The sequence below is a fragment of the Coenobita brevimanus genome, chromosome 48 (assembly GCF_032717465.1).
Source record: "Coenobita brevimanus isolate Jiangsu-jjx chromosome 48, ASM3271746v2, whole genome shotgun sequence".
Classification (NCBI taxonomy): Eukaryota; Metazoa; Arthropoda; class Malacostraca; order Decapoda; family Coenobitidae; genus Coenobita; species Coenobita brevimanus.
The window spans coordinates 14,016,906-14,042,347 of NC_137001.1; the positions used below are offsets into that span (position 1 = coordinate 14,016,906).

Below are 25,442 nucleotides of genomic sequence, written 5' to 3' on the forward strand. Positions count from 1 at the left end.
TTAAATTTATTTTTGTAATTAATAAATTTAACAGTTCTATTTCTTGAGCTTAATGTAGAGTAAAATCTTTTTTCATTTCTCCATAATTAAGCTTATTTTCCATATAGTTCCTAGCTTGCATAAACGTTTGCTTTCATAACTGGTACTTAGACCAGTCTTGTTGTATTAACTTAAAATCCATTGTGCCAGGAGTTAATGCATCAGCAAGAACCTGATGTTATTATTATTAGTATTAGTTATTTATTGTCAGGGGTGATGTAACTTTCTCCAGAGGCTAACAGTACAGTAATTCAGCAATTGTGAGTAATTAGTCTCTGCTGTGTACTGTTGAGAAAGTTTATAAATTCTCGTTCTTAGAGAATCTTAGCAAGTCAGCGTAAAGTAATCGTTGCTTGATGTAGCAAGACAATCATTGTCTCTGCTCTTCAATATTGTTGAATATTGTTATCAATTTAAATAATATTTAACCATTTTTCACTAGCTTATATCAAAATTTCCCTGATATTATAAAATCCCCGTGACAACTCCATCAATTCCTGAGTCTTTCCCCATTTTGATTTTCTTAATTGCTTCCACTACTTCCATTCTACTGACTTCTTCCTCTCTTCTAACATCCCTCCTTCTCCCAGCCCCAGCCACTTATACTCACATTACTTTCATTGTCTTTGTTCAACAATTTTATAAAGTGTTCTCTCCATCTGCTCACTTTTTCTCCCTTCTGCACTAGTAATCTACCATTTTATTCACTCTCCGACTAACTTCACTGCCACCCTGTCTAATTATCTTTACCTCTTTCCAGAACATTTTCTTACATTCCCTCCACTTTATATTCAAATTCCTTCCAAATTTCTCATCCATGCTCTTCTTACTCTCTCTCCTATTAATCTTTTCAACCCTCTCTTCCTCTCCACATATAGTCTCTTTTCCGTCTCTCAACTTCTTCCACATCCTGTTTCTCACTCACTCACTATATGCTTTCTTCTTTTGTGCCACAGCCTGTCTCACCTCTCCATTCCACCATGCTGTTCCATGCACCCTTTTTTGTCTTCTCTTCGCCCAACACACCACCTCACATGTTGCACAGTTTTTTTCTGTGAATATCTTGCACACTTTCCACGTCCCCCATCTGCTCCAATCCATAGTTACCCTCCTCTACTTCTCTCTTATATTCTGTTTTTTTCTCATTCTCTTGTAACCTTTCCACTCTCCTTGCATATACTACTTCCTCCTGTCCTTCCTTTCTTCTATTTCTCCATTTCACTTGGACCATGATTTTCACCACCACCAAGTGGTTGTCAGAAAGTCCACTCTTTGCATCCATTACACACCTTCGCATCCTTTCATCCACACACACATATTCAGTCATTGCCTTCCGTTCATTCATTTCATCACCCACCCTTCTCAACACTCGCCATGTATACCTATGGATCATTTTGTACCTGAAGAGGTTACCAACCCCTTCCCGGCACAAATGTCCACTAAAGCACTGCCAGTCTTAAGAGTGTGCTTTAATATTAGTGTTAGAGTGAGATAGGTTCGAGAATTATTCAGAAAATATCCAGCCTAAGGCTCTAAAAAATTGAATAGGTATCATGTTGAGCTAGGATATTATTCACCCACAAAGTAGGACCCTTCAGACTTGACACACGTACCCCAGCATTCTTTCCACTCCCTGAAACATTTTCAAAGTCGATTTTCAGTAACTCCTGCAGGTGGTTCATCACATTCATCATGATATCTTCTCACGTCTCAAATCAAGAACCCTTCAGTGCAGTTTTGAGCTCTAGGAGTGACCAAAGTCACACAGAGTCATATCTGGCGATCAGGAAGCCTGCCGAGCCTGCAGGATGTTGTGCTTGGCTAAAAATTCCTGAATCAGTTAAGAATGAGCATTGGTGTTGTTATGTTGCAGCTTCCAACTTGCTGCTTTCCAAAGGTCTGCTCTCTTCCTCCCAACTGCATCACGGAGACAACGGAAAATGTCGAGGTAGTAATGTTTGTTGACAGTCTGACCCTCCGGTGCGTATTCGTGATGCACAACATCATGGTAGTAGAAAAAAAAAATGTCAACATGCTAGCGCATTTCACCTTGCTGTGGACCTGCCGTGTTTTCTTTGACCGAGGCAACTCTGTATGCTTCCACTGGGACGACAGTGCTTTGGTTTCTGGATTGTACTCGTACACCCAAGTTTCATCTCCAGTGATAACAATCTTCAGAAGGTCTGGATCACGATTTGCACACTCCAACATGTGTTGAGCAATGTTCATCTGACAGAAGAGATCATTAAGAACGCGATGATTCACCTGCAGGAGATACTGAAAACCGAGTTTGAAAATTGTTTCACCCAGTGGAAAGAATAGTGGGCTACGTGTGTCAAGTCAGAAGCTAACTACTTTTTGGGGGATAAGTGTCGTAGCTCAACAGGTTAGCTATTTATTTTTTTTTTAGCCAAAGGGCGGATACTTTCTGAACAGACCTCGTATGTGTAACATACTCATGGCTGTTCAATTTACATACCATATACTGTGTATGAATGGGTTTATTAGAGATTAAAAGTCAAGCTATTGAGAAAGGGATGAGGACAGTAACGAGTGGTGAAGGGTGGATTATCTCAAACATGGTGTGGGCAGATGATGCTGAGTTAACTGCCGAACAAGAGATTTCAAGATTGGTGAAGACTGTTGTGAATATTTGTGAGCTTAGTGATCCGAAAGCATATGTAAATGAGAGCAAAGTGATGGTTGCTGAGGAAGAAGGTGACTCCCAGTGTGATGTGATGGTGTATGATGAGAGACTTGAATTAGTGACAGATTCAGTACAGAGGTGGTATAGTGGAGAGTGGTAAATGTGCAAAGGAAAGGAAAAGTGGAGTCTCACAGGAAAATAAGGTGGCAGTTGCTATGAAGATACTGATGTGAAACAGGTCCAAGTATATTGGCTATGCTTGAAGACTACATACAGGAGTTTCAGTGCCCACAGTAACATTTGAGTGTGACATTGGTATGAAATGAAAAGCTTAGAGTAAGTACAGTAGAAATGTAGTTTCGGGTGAATGAGCGTGAAATGTGGATGGGATGAGAAATATAGTGAGTCATTAAAGATGTGGAGTGAGGAAGTCTATGGACAGTAGAGTGTGTCTTTAGATGGTATGGTAATTTGAAGAGGATGGATGTAAATACTGTAGTATAGCGAAAAGGGTATAACTGTTTAAACATGAAGGTTGGAGGAGGTATGGAAGACCAAGAAGGTGGACAGATATGGTGAAGGAATGTGTGAGAAAATGAGGCATGGAGGTTGATAAGGCTAGGAAATTATCAGGGGATCAAACTGCTTGAAAGAATTTTGTACTAAAGTGTGACGTAGTTTGGCACCTCTGTTTTTACCACGTGATGTGACAGTCACCAGAGTTGTTCTAGCTGATCAATAAGGTGAAGTACATAAGTGTGGTAAGTTATGCTTGTGATGGGAAGTCAGGATTCCAGGAGTTTGAATGGTGAGTAAATAAGAATGTGGTTCATTTAACTAGGCATGATGTTGATTAGTTCTCCTCCTGCCATTTTTTCTTTTTTGCCCTCTGGCCCTGTCTCACTGCATCCTTGGTTGGAAAAAATGTTGGGATGATGATAATGAAAATGATGAAGCTCAAGAAAACTCAAAGGTAAAGCAAGAGAGGGTAACGTCCTCTCTTGCTTTACTTTTTACCAAAAAATAATTTCAGGAGTAATTCTCCCTTCATGTTGAATATATCTATCTATCTATTTATAGCCCGACACCTTGATCCCACAAAGGGTGGCCGCAGACAAAACGCCTCCATGTCGCTCTGTCACCCACCATTTGACTGCACTCTCCCCAACTCACTCCCCCCTCCCTCAGATACCTCTCAACTCCATCCTTCCACTTCATCCTTGGTCTACCCCCCCCCTCTCCCTCCCTACACTTCATCTGCACACACTCTTAGTCAGTCTTTCATTCTCCATTCTCACTACATGCCCGAACCACCACACTGTATTTCTCCTAATTTTCTCAACCACATCCACATCCACCCCACAACATTTCTTCACTTCTTCATTCGTCAATCTGTCCCTGCATGTCACTCCACATGCCCCTCTCAAGTAACTCATTTCCACTGCTCTCACTCTTGACTTGTTCCCTTTTGGCAAGGTCCATGCCTCGTTTCCATACGTCACAATAGGGATCACAATACTATCATGCAGTGACTCCTTAAACTCACCTCCCTATTTCTCATCACTGCTTTCAGTGAATCAACATCCTTCCTTCCCTGCGGTACCCTTTCAAGAACTCCATCTCCAAAAGTTCCATCCTTACTCATCACACTACCCAGGTACTTGATGATACTCACATTCTCCCTATCTTCACCATCCAACCTCACTGTGCATTCTGTGACTTTATTCCTCTCAAACACCGTAACTTTACTCTTGTTTACATTAACTTTCAGATTCCTCTTCCTACACGCTGTCCCAGATTCTTTCACCAAACCTTCCAACTCCCATTCATCGTCACTCAACAATACTGTATCATCAGCAAACAGCAACACCGGAATCTTCCAAATCTCACCCTCATTCATTGGAGCCACCCCCACATCCACTGACCTACCTTGCACGTCCTTTGCAACCCCATCCATGTATATATTAAACAGCCATGGAAACATCACACATCCTTGTTTTAGTCCAACATTTAGATCAAAGAACTCACTCAATTCATTATCCACTTGCACCGTAGCCCTAGCTCCTTCGTACATACTCTTCACAGCATTCAGCAATTTCCCCTCCACTCCATATATTCTTAAATACCTTCCACATACCTTGCCTATCTTTCCTGTCATAAGCTTTCTCCAATTCCAAGAAGGCAGCATACACTTTCTTTCCCTTCTCTAGATACTTCTCCACTAAACATCTTAAAACAAATATCTGATCTACACACCCTTTTCCCTTCTTAAATCCCCCTTGTTCTTTTGCAACTAGCTCCTCTGTTATATGCCTAACCCTATCAATGAGTATTCTACCATATATTTTTCCAGTCATACTAAGAAGGCTAATACCCCTATGGTTACCACATACTTCTCTCTCCCTTCTTCCTTTGTATGAATGAACAATTATACCTGATTTTCCAGTCCTCTGGAACCCTTCCCTCTTCCCAAGCCACTCTACACAACTTCCATATCCACTCCACAATCTCACCCCCATACTTCAGCATTTCACCACACTCCAACAATTCCTGGGGCATTTCCCATCTTCATCCTCTTCATTGCTTCCACTACTTCCGCCCTACTGATCTCTTCCTCCCTCCTCTCATCTCTTCTCCCAGCCATTCCCCAACCACTTATACTCGCACTGCTCTCACTCTTTACATTTAACACATCCTCGAAGTGTTCCTTCCATCTCCTCATTTTCTCTCTCTTCCCCACCAACAGTCTATTATTCCCATATTTCACTCCCCTACTATTTCCATTTTCACACTGTCTTACTTTCTTTACCTCCTTCCAAAACAATTTCTTACCCTCCACTTAACAATCAGATTCCTCCCAAACTTTTCATCCACTTTCTTCTTACTCCCTTTCACCAATCTCTTCACCTCCCATCTCCTCCTCACATATACATTCCTCTTCTCTCTCATCTTCTCCCCTACCTATACTCTCTAGCCAGTCATTATATGCCTTCTTCTTTTGTTCCACAGCTCGTTTCACCTCATCATTCCACCATGCTGTCCCCTGCACACCCCTGCATCTCCTCCTCACTCCACAAACCACCTCACATGCTGCCCCTATCTCATCCGTGATTATCTTACAGACATCTTGCACCTCTTCCATCTGCTCTAACTCATACCTTCCCAATCTTTTTTCCTCTTTGCTCTTATACTCTGCCATTTTCTCACTATCTTGCAACTTCTTCACTCTTCTCACAGGAGTTGTTTCCTCCTGTCTTCCCCATCGTCTCTTCACCCATTTTCTTTGCAGCCTTACTTTGGCCATCACTAAGTTCCATTCCTCCACCCTCTCCACACTCTTGCACCCAACACTTTTCTTCTCATCCGCTCCTGCACACACATGTAATCTATCATTGCCTTTCGTTCAACAAGTTCACCGTCCCATCCTCCTCATGACTCTTCATGTATACCTGTGGATCATCTTATGCCTAAAGAAGGTGTTGGCTATTGCCAACCCCTTACCAGCACAGATTTCCACCAAAGCACTACCATTCCCAACTTCAGTTGGCACACCCCACTGACCAACCACTCCATCCACTTGTACATTCCCACCTTTCCATTCATGTCTCCAATCTAAAACACTCTCTCGCTCCTCTCAAACTTGTCCATACATGCTTCTACACTTGCTCAAAACTCATCTTTCACTCTTGCCACTTGGTCCTTTGTCGTCGCTTACGCACATACAGTCACCCAAGCCTGTCCACCTACTTTCATCCTCACCCATACAATCCTTGCATCCACTGTTCTATACTCTCTTATATTCTCCTTCCACTTCTTGCTTATCATCAGACATACTCCCTCTCTTGCCCTCTCATTCTCATTAACTCTGGCACATATTCCTAAACCGTATTCCCATTCCCTCACCCTTTCACCCCCCCATTTAATTTCAGTCAATCCACATACATCCACTCTTGCATCTTCAAGCACCTGAACAGTCTCTCTCTCTCTTTCGCTTCATCATTCACTCCTCTCACATTCCATGTCCCCACCCTAAGAATGTACTTTGTCCATTCCTTAGTCGTCAACATATGGTCCGCCCCAGTCCGAGGAGCTTTATTCGCTTGTTTAGTTAGTTCTTTTTACGGGATGGTGCACTAACCGACCAAGAACCCTTTTAGTCGCCTCATATGACAAGCAGGGATACTGGGGGAGTATTCATGAAACCCCCCCTACTTGTAGTTAAAGAGATAGTTTCATGTTTGATGACACTGTTTGTTAACCTGTTAGTGTCAGGTGCCATAGTGGTGAAATCTGCAGTCAGGTCAGTGGTGAGATTGGTGCTGGGTGTAGCAGTGGTGATGTTGCTGATGAAGGCGACGATGGAGGAGTTGACAGGGTGCAGGAGGTTCTCAGGACAGCTGTCAACAGAAAGGGGGAGGTGGGTGGGGTGTCCTCCCCCACGCAGGAACTTGCCCACCACCACCCAAATGTTGTAACAGAAGGCCACCAGGAATCCTAACACTGCACCCTGAAGATTGTGGTTTGGTCATATTAATCTCTGTGGTTTTATGTGGACATCAGTTGATATAAAATACTACGTGCATGTGTTATAGTATTGCCCTCCATATTCCCAGCAGACCTGATATTAAAAAGGAAGAGGATCAACTGAGATAACAGTCCTATGTCCTCTGTTCTTACTCTCGGCAGTTTTGCAGCAATCCTCTGATCTAGGTTCTGCACTAATAATAAGTTAGTTCGTGTGGCATTTTGATATGAGGTGTGAATATGGTGAATGTGTTAAGAAATTCAAGGTATGTTGTGTTGGCACTGCGTGAGGCAAGGATGAACGGGCATGAAGTGGAGGAGTGAGAAGGTGTGATATGTATAGATCAGGCATATACGCGTGAGTGGATGGCGTAAAGAAGGAGTTGCTCTGTTGATGAATGATGTATAGCAGAGGAATGAAAGATCATAAATTTGTCAGCATGAGGTTTATATATGTCAAGTTCCAATCTGGGAGAAAAATTTGATAATAAAAGACATATTTGGTGATGGGAGAGGGAGAGAGAGTAACCTTGACACTGGTGGTATGAGCATAAGAGCAGTAGAGAGGACTGAACTTATGTTGTAGCTAATTATAATGATACAAATAATTGCATTATTGTAAAGTACGAAAGTTTTGCTTGTGGAAAATATGAAATCCACAAGAATTAGACACCAGTGTAATGAAATAATTGACTTCCATCGATAATGAGTGTGATTATGAAGAAATGTATGATAAATGAGAGGAACAGTAAGTTATAAAACCTGTGACATCTTTGTGTCCCTACGTGAGTTTCAAGATGTACAGTGATTATGAAATACTATTTTGTGTATGAGTGAAAGAATTAGCAATAATTGTTTTTATATCAGTCATGAAATATATACAGTAATCTGTGCTGCTTCCGTCATAATAATACAACGATTGTACAGTTCTGGTGGCCTCTCCTGACTAGCCCTTTGCATACAGTACAGTATGCTTCACTAATCAAAGAACTTTCCAGCCAACGTAGCAGCCATCTTTTATACAACTTCCCTCTCACACACCACTCACAAGAAGGTAATGATTTGCATTTACTTATTCTGCGTGATGTGTTTGACCATTAGGGAAGGGTAAACTTTAGTTTTGAAAGAGCTGATACCCCCTCCCTTCTCAAAACCCTGTGTGGGAGGTAATGCCTGCAAGATACAGTAAATCCCTGTAGTTGTAGGTTACATATATAATTTTTTGACTATTAATAATATACTCCTCATGGAGCAACGTAGGATTGGATGATGAAATGAAATAGCAATACTTTTATGTGGAGAGTGTAAACCTGTGCCCACCTTTGTGTTGACCCAGGGTGTGCACATGCCAGCCAGGAAGACGCCTAGGATTGGTCCCTTGACAGCTCCTGAAATGCTGATGAAGACTTGGAAGATGTTGCCCAGGTTGCCTGCCAGCACACCCACACAGATGCCTGACAGGCCCATCACCACAGCTGCCACCAACATGCAGCATCAATACACAGTGTCACAAGACAGTGTCTACCAGAATGTAAGGAAATTATTTTGCAATACTCTATGCTGATGATACAATCTGGTTCCATTGTATAAAATTATAAATGCCATGGACAACATGCAGTGCTGAGTGTGTATTGACAACACAGGGAATGATTTTTAAAAGAGTTTATGGCCCCCTCAAAACTGCAGAATTATTGCTGATAACATGAGAAGAAAGCCTTACATATGAGCTTGAGGACTCTGGTGGCTGAGGCATCTGACATCTTGCTGAAGTATGGAATATCCTTCAGAAAGTCCTCCCACAGCAGGCAAGCCATAGAATTACCGTAGCTGGACAGCGAACTGTGTGGAAAGTGGAACATTGTTTGATAATTATGAATGTGTTGTTTGAAAGGGAAATTTTCCCCCGAGCTAGACCTTATTAGATCATATAGCACTGCTAGGTGACAGAAGGGCACTATCCCTCCCGCCATGGCAGCTACCTGGCATGGCTTGAACTCACGACCCCCCAGTCTCAAGTCCGACACTCTACCACTGTGTCACCCTGACCTCATGTGTTGTTTGATGAATACATAGATGATAACTTTATCAAGAAATTTATAATCAATGATTGTTTTTCTTGAACGATTACTGTAAGTAAAAGCTAAAGTTTGAAATGTGGCAAATAGTCACTTGAAGTGGAAGGCTAATGTGTGCTCTGAAAGATGTGATATGGAGAAGAAAATTGAACAAAAAGGCTGCAAGACAACTTCAAAAAGGAATATATACTATGCTTAGCATTGTCATGTGGATGGAAGAAACTGACGATAATAATTAAAAAAAAAAAAAAAAAGGAAAGTGATCCATTGAGAAATGTGGAATAATATATCCTTGCATCATTAGGATAAGAACTGATGTAGTTGAAAACTGAAGCACAATGGAGTTGTTTCCTCCAAGTACTGTAGACTGCCTCCGGTGTGACAACATGGAACACTTATATTATTGTGAGGGAAGTACATGTACAGGAGATGATGGAAGAATGAGATATTGTACAGCAGTTCAAACAGATGTACAAGACATCAAGATGTGGAGACTTGTGAAGCAAAGAATTAGCAAATGATTACACTGTATTGAAGATTCTTGCACAGATTTATGTATGATTCAGTTATGGCATTATCTCTCATATTGTTGTGTATGTACTTACTGAGATGAGTTATCTCAAAGAAAATGACCTGTTTTATACCAGCTTCAACTCAGGTGTGGAACAGTGCCCCTTGTGGGATACACTTTTAGCCTTAGCAACTTCAGTGCAGTTATTGGCACTGACAGGGAAGGCTTTGAGGATTGTTTATAAGTAGGTACCCATGGCTTTAGAACCAGGAATTCCAATAGTTCTAACTTTATGTATTTTGAAAATACCATACAGTATGTTGAAAATAACTGCATCCAGATTCCAGAAGCCTTATCTTCACTGCTGGACTTTTTATTTCATTGATGAAGGGGTTGCTAATGAGACTGACCACCTTGTTGTAAGAACTCCGGAGCATCCTGTAGAACTGCTTGGTTTTCAGGAAAACAGAGTCCTTTTCTGCAGTTCACAGACTTGATGTTGCTGCTCTAAGGCTACAGATGAAATATGGGAAAATCTCGGGATGTCATGTATAACTATTCAGTTTTGAGTATGGAATGCACTGATGAGTATGCAGTGGCAGTCAGGAGTCAGTTTGGTGTGGTCAGTGCTGTTGATGACCCTTGTGAGTGGTTGGGTACTCATAAATGTGTTACTGTGGGAGAAGCTGATGAATGTGTTGTTGAGTGCTGTAGATCAAGTAGAGGATTTGTCTCACCAGGGATGCTAGCAACAGTTGGTGGGTTATGCTTCTAGACTGGCTAGGGACTGAGGGCCACAAAGATTTCTGGCTTGTCGGTCAAAAGTTTTACCAAGAACGGACAAAGAGAGGTATGTCAGGGAAATTCCTGAGGAGTTAGGGGGTGCCTTTCAAGTACAGTAAAAGTCCTGTAATCCGAATGCCAGGGGACCGAGGGTCTTTCGGACTTTTTTATTTTTTTTTATTTTTTGGACTACTAGGGGGGACTTTTGAAAACATTCCCTAATTCATGGAAAGAAGCCAATATCCACCCAACTCCAAATAAAGGAAGTTCCTCTGACCCCTCTGATTACGAGACCAATAGCTGTCACATCTTCTCTTGGTAAGGTTTTTGAAACTGTAATTAATAAGCACATAGTTAAACATCTTGAATCCGACAACTTAATTCGTCATAGACAATATGCTTTTCGCCACAAGAGATCCACCATTGACATATCCAATCTTCTAACTCATACCATCCATCAATCAGTTGATCTATCTATCAATCTATTGCCAGACGCCTCAATCCCGTTTGGGGTGGCCACAAACAAATCGCCTCCAAGTCGCCCTGTCCCCCGCCATCTCACTGCCCTGCTCCCAGCTCACACCCCCCTCTCTCATATACCTCTCCACCCCATCCCTCCATCTCATCCTCGGCCTCCCCCTCCCTCTTCCCCCCTCCACCTCACTCACATACACTCTCTTCATCAGTCTTTCACCCTCCATCTTCTCCACATGGCCAAACCCCCTCAGTGTGTTCCTCATAACGCTTCCTATCACATCCACATCCACACCACAATGCTCCTTTATATCCTCATTCGTCACCCTGTCTCTCCATGTGACTCCACAGGTTCCTCTTAAATAACTCATTTCCACTGCTCTCACTCTTGACTTGTGTCTTTCCAACAACGTCCAAGCTTCACTTCCGTACGTTAGAGTTGGTATCACAATACTGTCATGTAGTAACTTTTTCACTTCCATGGTCACTTTCCTGTTTCTTATCACTGCTTTCAAAGAACCAGCAACCTTTCTTCCCTACTGTACCCTTTCAAGCACTTCACCCTCCAAACCTCCATCCTTACTCATCACACTACCCAAGTACTTAAAAGTACTCACATTTTCCAATTCCTCACCATCCAACCTCGCTGTACATTCACTGACTTCACCTCTCTCAAAGACCATCACTTTACTCTTCCCTACATTCACCTTTAGATCCTGTTTCTTACACACTCTCCCTAACTCATCCACCAAGCCTTGCAGCTCCCCTTCGTCTTCACTCAACAGCACAGTATCATCTGCAAACAACAGAACAGGGTGTTTCCAAACACTATCCTCTCTCACCAGGGCCACTCCAACATCCACTACCCTGCCTTGTACCTCTTTTATTACCCCATCCATGTACAGATTGAACAACCATGGAGACATGACACTTCCCTGTTTCAACCCAACTTTCAAAGAGAAAAATTCACTTAGTTCACCATCCACACGTACTGCAGCCTTCGCACCATCGTACGTACTCTTCACAGCATTAAACAACTTCCCATCTACTCCATATATTTTTAACACTTTCCACAATCCTTGTCTATCCACCCTGTCATATGCTTTCTACAAATCCATGAAAGCCGCATAGATCTTCTTTCCCTTCTCTAGAAACTTTTCCACTAAAGATCTAAGAATGAATATCTGATCTACACAACCTCTTCCCTTCCTAAAGCCTCCCTGTTCTTCTCCAACTAATTCCTCTGTTCTTTCTCTAACTGTCAATGAGTATCCTACCATACACTTTTCCTATTATACTAAGAAGACAAATGTCCCTATGATTACCACACACTTCTTTTTCCCTTTTTCCTTTGTACAAGGGAATAATTATACCTGACATCCAATCCTCCGGGACTCTACCTTCCTCCCAGGCCAATCTGCACATCTTCCACATCCATTCTACTACTATCTCTTCCCCATGCTTCAGCATATCACCACACACTCCATCAATTCCTGGGGCTTTCCCCAATTTAACTTTCTTCATTGCTTCCACAACTTCTATCCTACCGATTTCTTCCTGTCTTCTCATCTCCCTCCTTCTCCCAGCCATTCACCAGCCACTTATACTCGCATTACTTCCATCCTCTATTTTCAACAACTCCTTAAAGTGTTCTCTCCATCTGTTCACTTTTTTTCCCTTCTCCACTAGTAATCTACCATTTTTATCTTTCACTCCCCTGCTAACTTCACTTCCACCCTGTCTTACTCTTTTCACCTTTTCCCAGAACATTTTCTTACAGTCCCTCCACTTTACACTCAGGTTCCTTCGAAATTCCTCATCCACTCTCTTCTTACTCTCTCTTACTAATCTTTTCACCTCTCTCTCTTTCTTTCTACATATAACTCTCTCTTCTGCCTCTCAACTTCTTCCACGCCCCTGTTTCTCATCCATTCATTGTATGCTTTCTTCTTTTGTGCCACAGCCTGTCTCACCTCTTCAGTCCGCCACGCTGTTCCTTGCACCCCCCTCCGTCTTCTCTTCCTTCCACACACCACATCACATGCTGCACATATTTCTTCTGTAAATATCCTACACACACCTTCCACGTCTCCCATCTGCTCCAGTTAATATTTGCCCAATCGTTCCTCCACTTCTCTCTTATACTCTGCCTTTTTCTCATCCTCTTGTAACCTTTCCACTCTCCTTGTAACTACTCCTTCCTCTCGTCTTTCCCTTCTTCTATTCCTCCATCTTACTTGAATTCTAATTCTATCCACCACCAAGTAGTGGCTAGAAAGTCTACTCCCCCAACCTCTATAAGCTCTTGCATCCATTACACATCTTCACATCCTTTCATCCACACACACATAATCAATCATTGCCTTCCTTTCATTCAGTTAACCACTCCCCCTTCTAATCACTCGCTATGTATTCCTGTGGATCATTTTATGCCTGAAGAGGGTATTGGCTATCACCAACCCCCTCCCAGCACAAATGTCCACTAACGCACTCCCATTCTCATCTATCTCAGCAGGCACACCCCACTCACCAACTATTCCATCCACCTTCACATTCCCAACTTTACCATTCATATCACCAATCAAAAACACTCTCATTCCTTCCAAACTTTTCCATGCACACTTCTACATTTGTCCAGAACTCTTCTCTCACTCTTCTAGCACGATCTTGCGTTGGCTCATACACACACACAATCGCCCACATTTGTATTCCAACTTTCAACTTTACCCACACAATCCTTGACCCAACTGATCCATACTGTCTTATGCTCTTCTTCCAACTTTTACTCACAACTATGCATACTCCTTCCTTTGCCCTCTCATTCTCACCTACTCCTGCACATATACCCCATCCATACTCCCATTCTCTCACGCTTTCTCCTCTCCATTTTGTTTCAGTTATTCCACATACACCCACTTTCGCACCCTCAAGCACATGGACAATCTCTCTCTCTTTCACTTCATCATTCGTTCCCCTTACATTCCACGTTCCGATAACCAATAGCTGTCACATTTTCTCTTGGTAAGGTTTTTGAAACTGCAGCTAATAAGCACATAGTTAAACATTTTGAATCCGACAACTTAATTAGTGATAGACAATATGGTTTTCGCCACGAGAGATCCACCATTGACATATCCAATCTCCTAACTCATACCATCCATCAATCAGTTGATCTACATGGAGAAACTCATGCAGTAGCCCTGGATATTTCTAAAGCTTTCGACAGAGTGTGGCACCGTTCCCTGTTGTCCAAACTCCCTTGCTATGGACTAAACTCTTTGTTCTTTTGACTTCCTCATATCTAAGCAACAGAAAAATAAGAGTAAAAGTAGATGTTGTATACTCCAGTTTCCGCCCAATTAACGCCGGCGTGACGCAGGGATCAGTTCTGGCACCAACCCTGTTCCTTGTTCATATTAATAATCTCTTATATGTCACCCACAGTCCCATCCATTCATATGCAGATGACTCAACACATCATATTTCATTCATACTCAGACATCCATTTACAAAGTCTGATATCTCTAACTCTCAACTCAGTACAGCCATTGCTTTAAATCAAGACTTATCCACGATCAGTGAATTGGGACAAAATAACCTTGTCTCATTTATTGCTAGTAAAACTAAATATATACAATTTACTATTAGACAGGTATTGCCAGAATCGTATATTACCTTCAATGCTACAAATATTCCCATTTCCAAAAGTATTGATATTCTCGGTGTCTCGCTTAACAATGCCCTCAGCTGGATCTCTCATGTCAGATCACTTGCTAAAACCACCTCAAAGAAACTTGGATTATTGTACAGAGTCCGTAACTTCTTCACTGATGAGCAATTGGTTATAATTTATAAGAGTCATGTGCGCTCTCAGCTTGAATACTGCTCACCCTTTTGGAATGGATGTGGAGAGGTTGCATTAAAACAAGTAGACAAAATTCAGAACAAAGCTGCTAGAAATATTAATAACCCTGCTATTACTAATAAACTACATCCCCTACAAGTAAGAAGGAATGTTGCCTCCCTTGCGTTATTTTACGGATATTTTTATGGCAAATGCTCAGACGAAGTTGCGTCCATTGTGCCACCTCTCCATGCATTCCATCATGCTACACGTGCAGCTGGTAGTTCTCATGACTGGAATGTCACTCATCCATACTGCAGAACTTCTGCCTATCTGAATTCTTTCATTCCCCGAAATGCATCTCTCTGGAACTCGCTTTCCCAGAGTTGTTTCCCTCCAAACTTCAACCTACTGCTGTTCAAGTCTAACTGTTACAGATATTTTATGAACAGAGGACACAAGTAATCTGGTGCATGGATTATTTTTTTTATTCATTTGTTTTTCCTTCCTCTGTTCTGTTATTTAATATATATATATATATATATATATATATATATATATATATATATATATATATATATATATATATATATATATATATATATATATATATATATATATATATATATATATATATATATATATATATATATATATATATATAAATATATATATATGTATATTTATATATATATATATGTATATACATATATATATATATATATATATATATATATATATATATATATATATATATATATATATATATATATATATATATATATATATATATATATATATATATATATATATGATCATTAAATAAACACTTAAAATGTTATGGTTTATTGTTTTACACACCGGAAATGGAAAGAATTGTAGATGAATAGTTGCAGGCAGGTGCATCCAAGTAGAAGAGCAAGTCCAAGCCACATAAATCTTTAGATAATGCCCAGAAATTTTTAAGAAAGCCTAGAAAAAAAAAATTCCCTTGCAATATTCAGAGTATTGGGATGTTTGGATTATTGGTGGTCGGTTTGGAGGACCTTTACAGTAAATGACATTCGACCTGCTATGAAGCCCTGAGGAAACTCTGCTCCAGACCTGCCTCTCAGGTTAATTCTGCTTATATATTAGATAGATGGCTTGTGTCTAGAGTGAGTGACTAGAGGGCTCATTAGCCTAAATACTTGAAGTAGTTGTGTACAGCAGAACCCAGCATGGAGCTTCCATCGGCTGATGTTCAGTCGCCGGCTGCCATCCCACCAGTCTGCAATGCCATGTCTTCCTTAGATGAATACAGGAAGACAGTGACAAGGCTGAAAAGTGGTAGGGCGACTGGTCTTTGTGGCATCGGGCCAAACTGATCAAAGCTGGGGAAGAAGCCATATATGGGGATTACTTGCAGTAGCAGAAGCTGTTCGATGTACTGGTATAATTCCTCCTGACTGGACAAGGTGTTTGGTTAGCCTTGTTTGGCAAGGCAAAGGAGATCAGTGTGACTGCAGTAACTACCACGGTGTTACAGTGTTCAGTGCTCCAGGCAAGGTCTTGCTCATATGCTGTTGATGGATATCCAGAACCATTAGTTCAAGATTCAGAGGCCTCGGCAATCTTTACCCAAGAAGTCTACACTTGACTGTATTCTAACCATTGTGAGTTTCAGTAAGGGCTGCTGGCAGCCTGCATCACTCTTAAGAAGGCGCTTCACTCAGTAAATGAGGCAGCAGTAGGGGGATTCCTGTTCCCCTGGCACCCCCACAGTGATTATCCAGTTGATAACTGGCTTGTATTTAACACTGTATGTGTGTGTGTGTGTGTGTGTGTGTGTGTGTGTGTGTGTTCTACTGCGTGCCCATTGAGTTTATTTTTTTAATTTTCCAGTGTCAGAATAATGATGAAAAGTGTGAGGGTCATGACGAAAGATGTGATAGTGATGATCAGGTTCGAATCCAAGAATATTTTGAGGTGTTGTCCATACACAGTCTCAAAGTGATGAGCAATTGACAGTTGGTATCATTTGCTCTATTATTATATTTTCAGATTTTTGACCCGATGATGAAGTGCTGTGAACATGGATGTGAATATTGTTTATATATCGGTATTGTTCGTAACTTTCGTGCTTGCATGCTCCGGCCTTGGTCACCTAATGGTGTCTCTCAACGCTACTTGATCTCTGGTAGCTCCCTATTTAGTCCTTTATCCTTGAGGCCACACTCTGTAACCTTATCCCAGGTCTTTTTCGGTCTGCCTCTCACAACCCAACTCCCAACGTGAATAGGTTGTATCATAGTTCTGTCGTTCATTCATTTTTGAAGGATCTAACGCGTTTGCATGACTCGGCCTTGGTCATCTACTGGCGGCTGTCCATGCTGCTCAATCTCTGGCAGCTTCCCTATTCAGTCCGTTATCCCTGAGGTCACACTCAGTGACCTTGTCTCAGGTCTTTCTCGGTCTACCTCTCGCAACCGTACCCCCAGCATTAACACTTCTCACTTTCTGCAACCAATTATCATCTCCCACCCTCTACACATACCAAAACCATCTCAAACTTCTGTTCTTCACCACAGCACCAATACACTCCAGTCCTGTCCTAGCCCTCAACTCTTCCACTGTAAACCTAGCCCCCCCCCCAGGTCTCACATTCAAGGACGCACTGCACATCCACCTAATCATTGTCATTTCTATACGTTTGAGCCAGCGACTATCCTCTTCCTTTACTGCTCAAGTCCCACTACCATACAGCATTACACTCCAAACACATGCTGCATACAAAGATCCCTTAGCATGGAGGGAGAGGCTTCTCAATGTCCGGAGAGGCAACAGCTCCCAAAACTTCTTCCAACCACTCCCCACTCTATCCACAGAGCTAGCTCCTGCCCCACCTCCAACACATGACATGTCTCCCAAATAACATAACTCTTCCACACACTCAAGAGACTCACTAACAAGCTCAATCCTTTCATGCCTGACAATCTCCAACTGCTATCCCCGCCACACCACGCACATAATATCAGCATTATCTCGCCGTCTACCTCTAATACCACTACATTTCTCATGCACCCACTTATCACAGACACTGCACGAGGTGGAATTACTTCCCACGCCCTTGTGGCAAATCGCACATGATCACTCTCCCTCGTCTTTGACAGGACCGCCCCCAATCCTAGATATTATCACTTTTGTTTTATCTGCATTTGCTCTTAAGCCCTTGTGCCCCATACCATCTCTCCACTTCGTAAATCTTTCCTCCGCCCCGCCCCCCCCCCTTTCATTCTCTGCAATCATCACCAGATCAGCAGCATACAACATCTCCCACGGGAGTCCATTTCTGAGGTCACGTGAGAGGGCTTCAAGTACCATGATAAACAACAAGAGGCTCAAGACTGACCCCCTAATGCACACCAGCATTCATGGAAAACCCATCACTCAAATCTCCATTCACCCTTACCTGGGTGCGAGCACCCACATACATGGCCATAACCACCCTAACCAGCCACTCCTCCATCCCAAGCTTTCTCATTGTCCACTTCACCACCTCTCTAGGGACTGTCAAAGGCCTTCTCCAAAGCAACAAAAACAAAGTACAGTTCCCGTTTCTTTCCTATATATTTTCTGAAGCTGTCAAACAATGAATACGGCATCAGTGGTCGCTTTGCGTGGCATAAACCCAAACTGCCTCTCATCAATATTCACTCTTTCGTTAATCATACCTTCTAGAACTCTCTCCATTACCTTCATTATTTGGTGTAAAAGCTTTATTCCTCCATAATTTCCTTTTTCCAGGCATCACCCTTCCCCTTGTACACATTTCTTTGGAGGAAAAAAAATAAGGGAAAGACCTAATCTATGTGTGTATATTGCAGAGTGACGCAAATAATGCTTCACTAAACTCATGTGGCAGTATCTTATGTGTTATGGGGATGCCTCAGTCTGCTAGTATGGGCGCGGATGATGGAATATGAGTATGAAATAAATATGCGATGCAGGGTAGATACTGGTAATACTAAGTGATGATATAGGATGTAAGAGTGATGATAAAGGATGTGAGAGTGACGATAATGGATGTGTGAGTGATGATAAAAGATGTGAGAGTGATGATAAAGGATGTGTAAGTGATGATAAAGGATGTGTAAGTGATGATGGATGTGAGTGATGACAAACGATGTGTGAGTGATGATACAAGATGTGAGAGTGATGATAAAGGATGTGGATGAAAGTAATAATAAAGGATAGTGTTAATGGATGTGAGTAATGATAAAGGAAGTGGATGAAAGTCATGATAACGGATAATGATGATGGATATGAGTGATGATAAAGGATATGAGAGTGATGTTAAAGGATGTGAAAGTGATGATGGATGTGAGAGTGATGGTACAGGATGAGAGTGATGTTAAAGGATGTGAAAGTGATGATGGATGTGAGAGTGATGATTCAGGATGAGAGTGATGATAAATGATAGTGATGATAAAAGATGTGAGTGATGATAATGGATAGTGATGATGGATGTGAGTGATGATAAAAGATGTGAGTGATGATAATGGATAGTGATGATGGATGTGAGTGATGATAAAGGATGTGGGTGATGATAATGGATAGTGATGATGGATGTCAGTGATGATAGAAGATGTGGGTGATGATAATGGATAGTGATGATGGATGTGAGTGATGATAAAGGATGTGGGTGATGATAATGGCTGCTGATAAGAAAAGGAAGAACCACTACATCACCCACCTAAGGGCTCCGCTATAGAAAGCTGCCACAAAGACCCCAGGAACGCCAGTGAGGTGACCCAACTTCTGCATGACCAGATAAGGGATCACCTGGTCCGGTTTCTGTATCCTTCCTGATGCCAAGGGATCGCAGTCTCTGAAGGCAGCACAGGCAACCAGGCCGGAGAAGCAGAACAGACCCCACAGCAGCCACACACCCACGGCAAAAGAGATGACCAACCTGTGGGGAAAAACAGGTAAATTAAAGATTAAATGGTACCAGCAGATACCTTTTAACAACCACACACCCACAGCAAAAGCGATGACCAACCTGTGGTAAAAAGGTAAAAATTATTAGATATACTAACAGAGAAGTACAACATACCCCACAACAGCCACACACCCACAGCAAGAGATGACCAACCTGTAGTAAAAACAAGAGGCTTACGAGGTCGAAGTAAATTAAGCATTGGTGAGTGTATGTCAATGAAGTACCCTATAATGAGCTGAAGCACTGATCTTCTGAGCACTACAAATGATAGTTCGTGTTTAATGTTGGGACGATACGTGGATTAAGCAGTGTTGTGCTGGGCCAGTATTTGTACAGTTTATGTGAATTCTGTGTTTTCAGCCCTTACCTTGGGGATTTTTATACTCATATAAAGTCTGCTATGAATTTTAACATAAATTAATCTGAATATTTAAATATGCAGTATGTCCACACTCACTCCTCAATATGCAACTCCATGAGAATGTAGTGGGGTTACGCAGTTTTGTTGTGCCTGTCTTCTTTACGGATGTCCACACACCCTTCTTACTCTCAGCATATTCCCTTCATTTATTTGACTGTCTTGCATCCACTCTCATCTCCTCTTTTTCCCCCACTACCCATTCAGCATAGGCATCCCACCAAACTGAACCTTTCTTACTCCTTGCTACCCTTGCATTCCTAAATACACACTCCCTTCATCAGCTCCACACGTTTTCCTTATCAATTTGTTCCTAATTAACGGACTCTAACTTATCTTTTCCCTCAGTACTCACATCACTGCTTTCGCTTTAAACTTCGCTACTTGTCATTCCCGTTGTCCCCTTCCTCTCTATCCACCACGTTGCTCGCAGCTTTATCTTTTATACCACAGTCTTACTATCAATGAAATTCCACCATCACCTTTAACTGCTATCGTATCTATAACACTTCTAAGCATCTTTCTAAAAATAGTACAACCAGTTAGTTTCCCTTCAATATAAATAGGAAGGTAGATAGACTAATGGATAGAGATGTAAACAAGGCCATCTAACCTTTGTGCCATAGCGAGGTTACCGATGGAAGCAAATCTCTGGTAGCTGGGCTGGTTGATGCCAATGGTGTCCATGGTGAAGTAGAAGCCAAGCACGGTGGTCGACCAGAAGGTGTGGCGCATTAAAGGACTTGTGTTCATGCTAGGGCAGAAACAGGAGGCTGTAGTGTGGCCTGTTACTGTGTGGTCATATATATTTTTTTCTCACTGTTTCAGTGCCGTTGAATATTATAAAGCCGACTCTAATGTAAACTATTACCTGTATGACTTAATGGTTATTTTTTCTTTTATAATTTCAATCACGCTGAATTTTATGAAGCTGACTCAAATAAATGGGTTTTATTATATATGTGTGCAAAATGACAGCAGATTGTTTTTACTGAAATTAAACACACACCATATTGTATCCTCTCAACACACACACACACACACACACACACACACACACAGTTTTGTGCTTCACGGTTAAAATACAAACATTTCCCAATCACAAGAATCAAACGGTACTCCCATTGCAGATTCTGGTGCTTTCTGTCATTTGGAATTTGCGCCGAAGTAATGGTGACTCACTTGAAGAACTCTATCCTGGAGCCCTGTTCAGCTATGGTCCAGACATTGACAAGACCAATTTCCTGGCAGCAGATGATGACCACGACCAGCAACCCACCAAACATGACCAGCGTTTGCATCACATCAGTATACACCACGGCCCTCACACCACCCTGCAACCACACAGCCCTATCAGTTAACCCCTTAACCACGGGGCGTCACTTTCTTGATGTTTCTGAGCAAGGGATCATACCGCGGGGCGTCACTTTTGTGATTCTGTGTTATTTTGAATTCTCCCGGGCTTACAAGTGGTGGCTTGTATCATCTATCAGTACTGCCAATGTCCAACAGTAGTCAGCACTCCAAATCTCATCTGTACTCCCATCCATTCTTGACAATTTAGCCATTTTTCCCCGTTCCTGACTCCCCTCCCTACTTCCCCTCCATTACCCTGTCCTCTTGCCTGCCTGGCCGCGCTGCGCTAAAGCAAATCTCCCCCTGAATTATCCACTGATTTCATCCATTGAAATAAGCCTATGCCCTATTCTTATACAAAATAATATATACCAAAAAGAAATAAGGTAAGTGATAGTGCTATACACCTGGATTTGGCTAATTATCACCTGACAACACCTCACGTGCACTCGTTCACTAATTTCCCACGGAAATTTCCCCTTTGAAATATGCCGTATAATCTATTCTCGTAATAAAAATATATATAAGAAAGGAAGGGAGAAGCCTAAGTGACATTTACATTCATCTGGAACATCCTATTTTTTTATGTATTGTCGAGATTTCCTACCAATCATTTTTTATCATGTACTTGTATTATCCACGAATAGTCAGCACTCCTAATCTCATCTGTACTCCCATCCAATGTTGACAATATAGCCATTTTCCCCCGTTCTTGACACCCCTCCCTACCTCCCCTCCAGTACCCTATCACCCCTCCCTACCTCATCTCCTTTACACTTTCCTATCGCCTGCCTGGCCGCGCTGCGCTAAAGCAAATCTCCCCCGGAGTTATCCACTGATTTCATCCATTGAAATAAGTCCTGTGCTCTATTCTTATACAAAATAATATATACCAAAAAGAAATAAGGTAAGTGATAGTGCTATACACCTGGATTTGGCTAATTATCACCTGACAACACCTCACGTGCACTCGTTCGCAAATTTCCCACGGAAATTCCCACTTTGAAATATGCCTTGCAATCTATTCTCATAATAAAAATATATATAAGAAAGGAAGGGAGAAGTCTAAGTGACATTTACATTCACCTGGAATTACCTATTTCTTTATGTATTGCCGCGATTTCCTACCAGTCATTTCTTAGCATGTAAGTTAACAGCTGTCACCCCATTGTCACTGTCAACCTTTGCCTACTCAGATACACCGCGCCATTCAGTTCCTTGTCCTCCACTCTGGTCAAACCATGTTGCACTCGCTCCCCGCCATTTCCGCTGCTTCTGCGCCCATTGCAAAGGTCCCCGTGACCTCTACCCCCAAAAAAACTCGCGTGGGAAGCAGGAAATGACTAAGTGACTCTGCAGTGGAACGTGAACTTGTAGAATTATCAATGATAATGATGAATAGTGTCTACGATCCTTCGGGTGATTCGTGTGATGAGCTGGGTGAGGAAATCGTGCCAGAAACTCCTAATACGAGTGCTTCAGTGTCCCAAGTTATCCTTAGCAACAAAGGAAAGGAGACCTTAGTGCAGCATGGGAAGGAATTTGGGAAGGGAGTGAAAAGGCGGTGGGTTAGCCCCGGAACAATGGCCCTGTGTGACCCAGCCCGCCATGAGTCCCGAGGTGAATCACCTCCCCACTCCCCTAGCCCCACTTCACCCATTACTTCCTCTTTTTCAGCAGAATTTTCTCTTGAGTCTTCATCGTCGGAGTCGCCACCAGCACCTACAGTGAAGGCAGGCCGTAGAGGAAGAGGTAAATCCCTGACCTGTTAAAGTAGAATTGGCAGTAGAGTAAGGGCTGCTAGTGTTATACAGCAACCCAGGGTCAGTGCGAGTGACCTTGAAACAGCACAATCTGCCTCACAGCCACCCTCTACCCTCACCGACCCTACACCGCCATGACAGGGAATCATGGACGCCTTTGCGTGGATGGAAGGGTCTGATTTTGTCCCAGAACATCTTGATTTCAACGGGAGTTCCTCAGGGATACAGCCTGCCTTCACTCTTGACGAGGAATCGAGTGTGTTGACTTCCTTTTGGCCTTCCTAGATGACGAAGTCATGAAGCACATATGTGATGAGACCAACAGGTATGAATCACAACGTGCTGCAAGTGGTACAGGTGCAGCGAAGATGCAACAGTGGACCATGCTGTGAGTCCAGGAGCTGTATGTGTTCTTCGCCCTCATGTTTCTCATGCCACACTCAAAGAAGCATGAGTTGGAAGAATACTGGTTCATGGACCTCTTACTAACCTCACCCACCTTCATTAAGTATATGGCCAGAGATTGCTTTTGCAACATCATGGGAAACCTGCACTTCGCCAACAATGATGTACCTTCCCAGACCGACCCACTCTGGAAGATCCGGGAGATTCTGAGCTGAATGAGGGATAAGTTTATGACATTCTTCCACCCCTTTCAGAAGGTTGTCATTGACGAATCCTTGGTTTTGTTCAGAGGACGTCTTAGGTTTGTGCAGTACATTCTAAGCAAACGCCATTGCTTTGGAATCAAGTTCTTTGTACTGTGCAACTGTAAGATGAGGTACATCCTTGACTTCGTCATTTATTCAGCCAGCACTGTCGATCTTGATAAAACACACCCCCTTGGCTTCCCAGGCTGTGTAGTGAAAGTGCTCCTTGAAAGGTATTTTGGTGGGAATCATGTGCTCTATACTGACAACTATTATAAAGCACCGAAACTTGCTAAATACCTTTCAGAGCACGGCATCGGCTCCTGTGGCACTGTCAAGAGTAATCGTGCCCACTTCCCTAAATTCCCAGAGGCAGGAACCTCGCAGCGAGGTGACGTGCACCTACGCAAGTCTCGGAAGATGCTGGCAATACGGTGGCATGACAAGAGGGTAGTGCACATGCTCACCACCATAAACAAGGGGGAACTGAAAGACAGTGGGAAGGTCGACCGTAGGACAGGCGAACCTGTGAGGAAACCTGATGCTGTCTTAGACTACAATATCAACATGCCGCTGGTGGACAAGTCCGACACGATGATTGAATAGATCGACTGCCTCAGGAAGAATACTAGGTGGTACAGGAAAGTTTTTCTGCATCTCACAGACATGACGATGCTGAATGCCTTCATCCTGTACAAGATGAAGGTAAAGCCACCCAAGTCCTTCTCCCTGAGGTTGTTCACCAGGACTTGCGTTCAGCAGCTGCTTGAGAGATATGGTAAGGTGACAGCAGCGGCTCCAAGGCACCATAGTGTGCTGAGTGCCAGGTTCCCCTCTGCATTCCCTGCTTCTCTGATTACCACAGCCAGAAGCAGTTCTAAAAGTGCAAGTGGATAATGTAAATAATGTGTAAATAATGTGTAAATAGCAAGTGAAAGCAGTGGATGTAAATATGATGGAACAGTGTATTATAGATTTATGTTACTGCAAGTGACAGAGAATTAAATAGTGTAAGTAAAATAGAAGTATAAATATTGAAAATACAATAGAAAATGTAAATAGAAATGTAAATAATTAGTAATATAAGAATATGAGTAGAAATACTTGAGGTTATCACAGTGAAAGTGAATCCGTGGCTCTCTAAGTATTTTACTGAAAGAAAAATTGAATGCCTACAGTGACAATAAACTACTACTGAAGGAAACTTATGGATAAAGACTGCAGATACATATATGTGTTTTATAGTAATAGGAATATAAAGGGTGAGTTTTTTTTTTTAATAATAAATGACAGAATATCAGCGGCAAACAGGTTCAAGTGGGAAGGTCATACGCGCTCGTAATTTTCATTGCTTTCACAGTGTTTTTTTTTTTG

At 42.2% G+C, this 25,442-nt stretch overlaps 1 protein-coding gene across 1 annotated transcript in view; it reads right to left on the reverse strand.

The window, feature by feature from the left end:
* The window catches only part of LOC145399297 (sodium-coupled monocarboxylate transporter 1-like), a 57,033-nt gene that overhangs the window by 11,830 nt on the left and 19,761 nt on the right, over nt 1-25,442 (reverse strand). Inside the window, exons 4-11 of the mRNA XM_080271965.1 lie at nt 21,482-21,633; nt 20,913-21,053; nt 19,633-19,851; nt 8,931-9,049; nt 8,531-8,685; nt 6,963-7,193; nt 2,089-2,304; nt 1,621-1,706 (exon numbers count right to left, since the gene is read on the reverse strand). Of these exons, the coding sequence (XP_080128091.1) occupies nt 1,621-1,706; nt 2,089-2,304; nt 6,963-7,193; nt 8,531-8,685; nt 8,931-9,049; nt 19,633-19,851; nt 20,913-21,053; nt 21,482-21,633 (1,319 nt within the window). The remainder of the gene's footprint in view (nt 1-1,620; nt 1,707-2,088; nt 2,305-6,962; nt 7,194-8,530; nt 8,686-8,930; nt 9,050-19,632; nt 19,852-20,912; nt 21,054-21,481; nt 21,634-25,442) is intronic.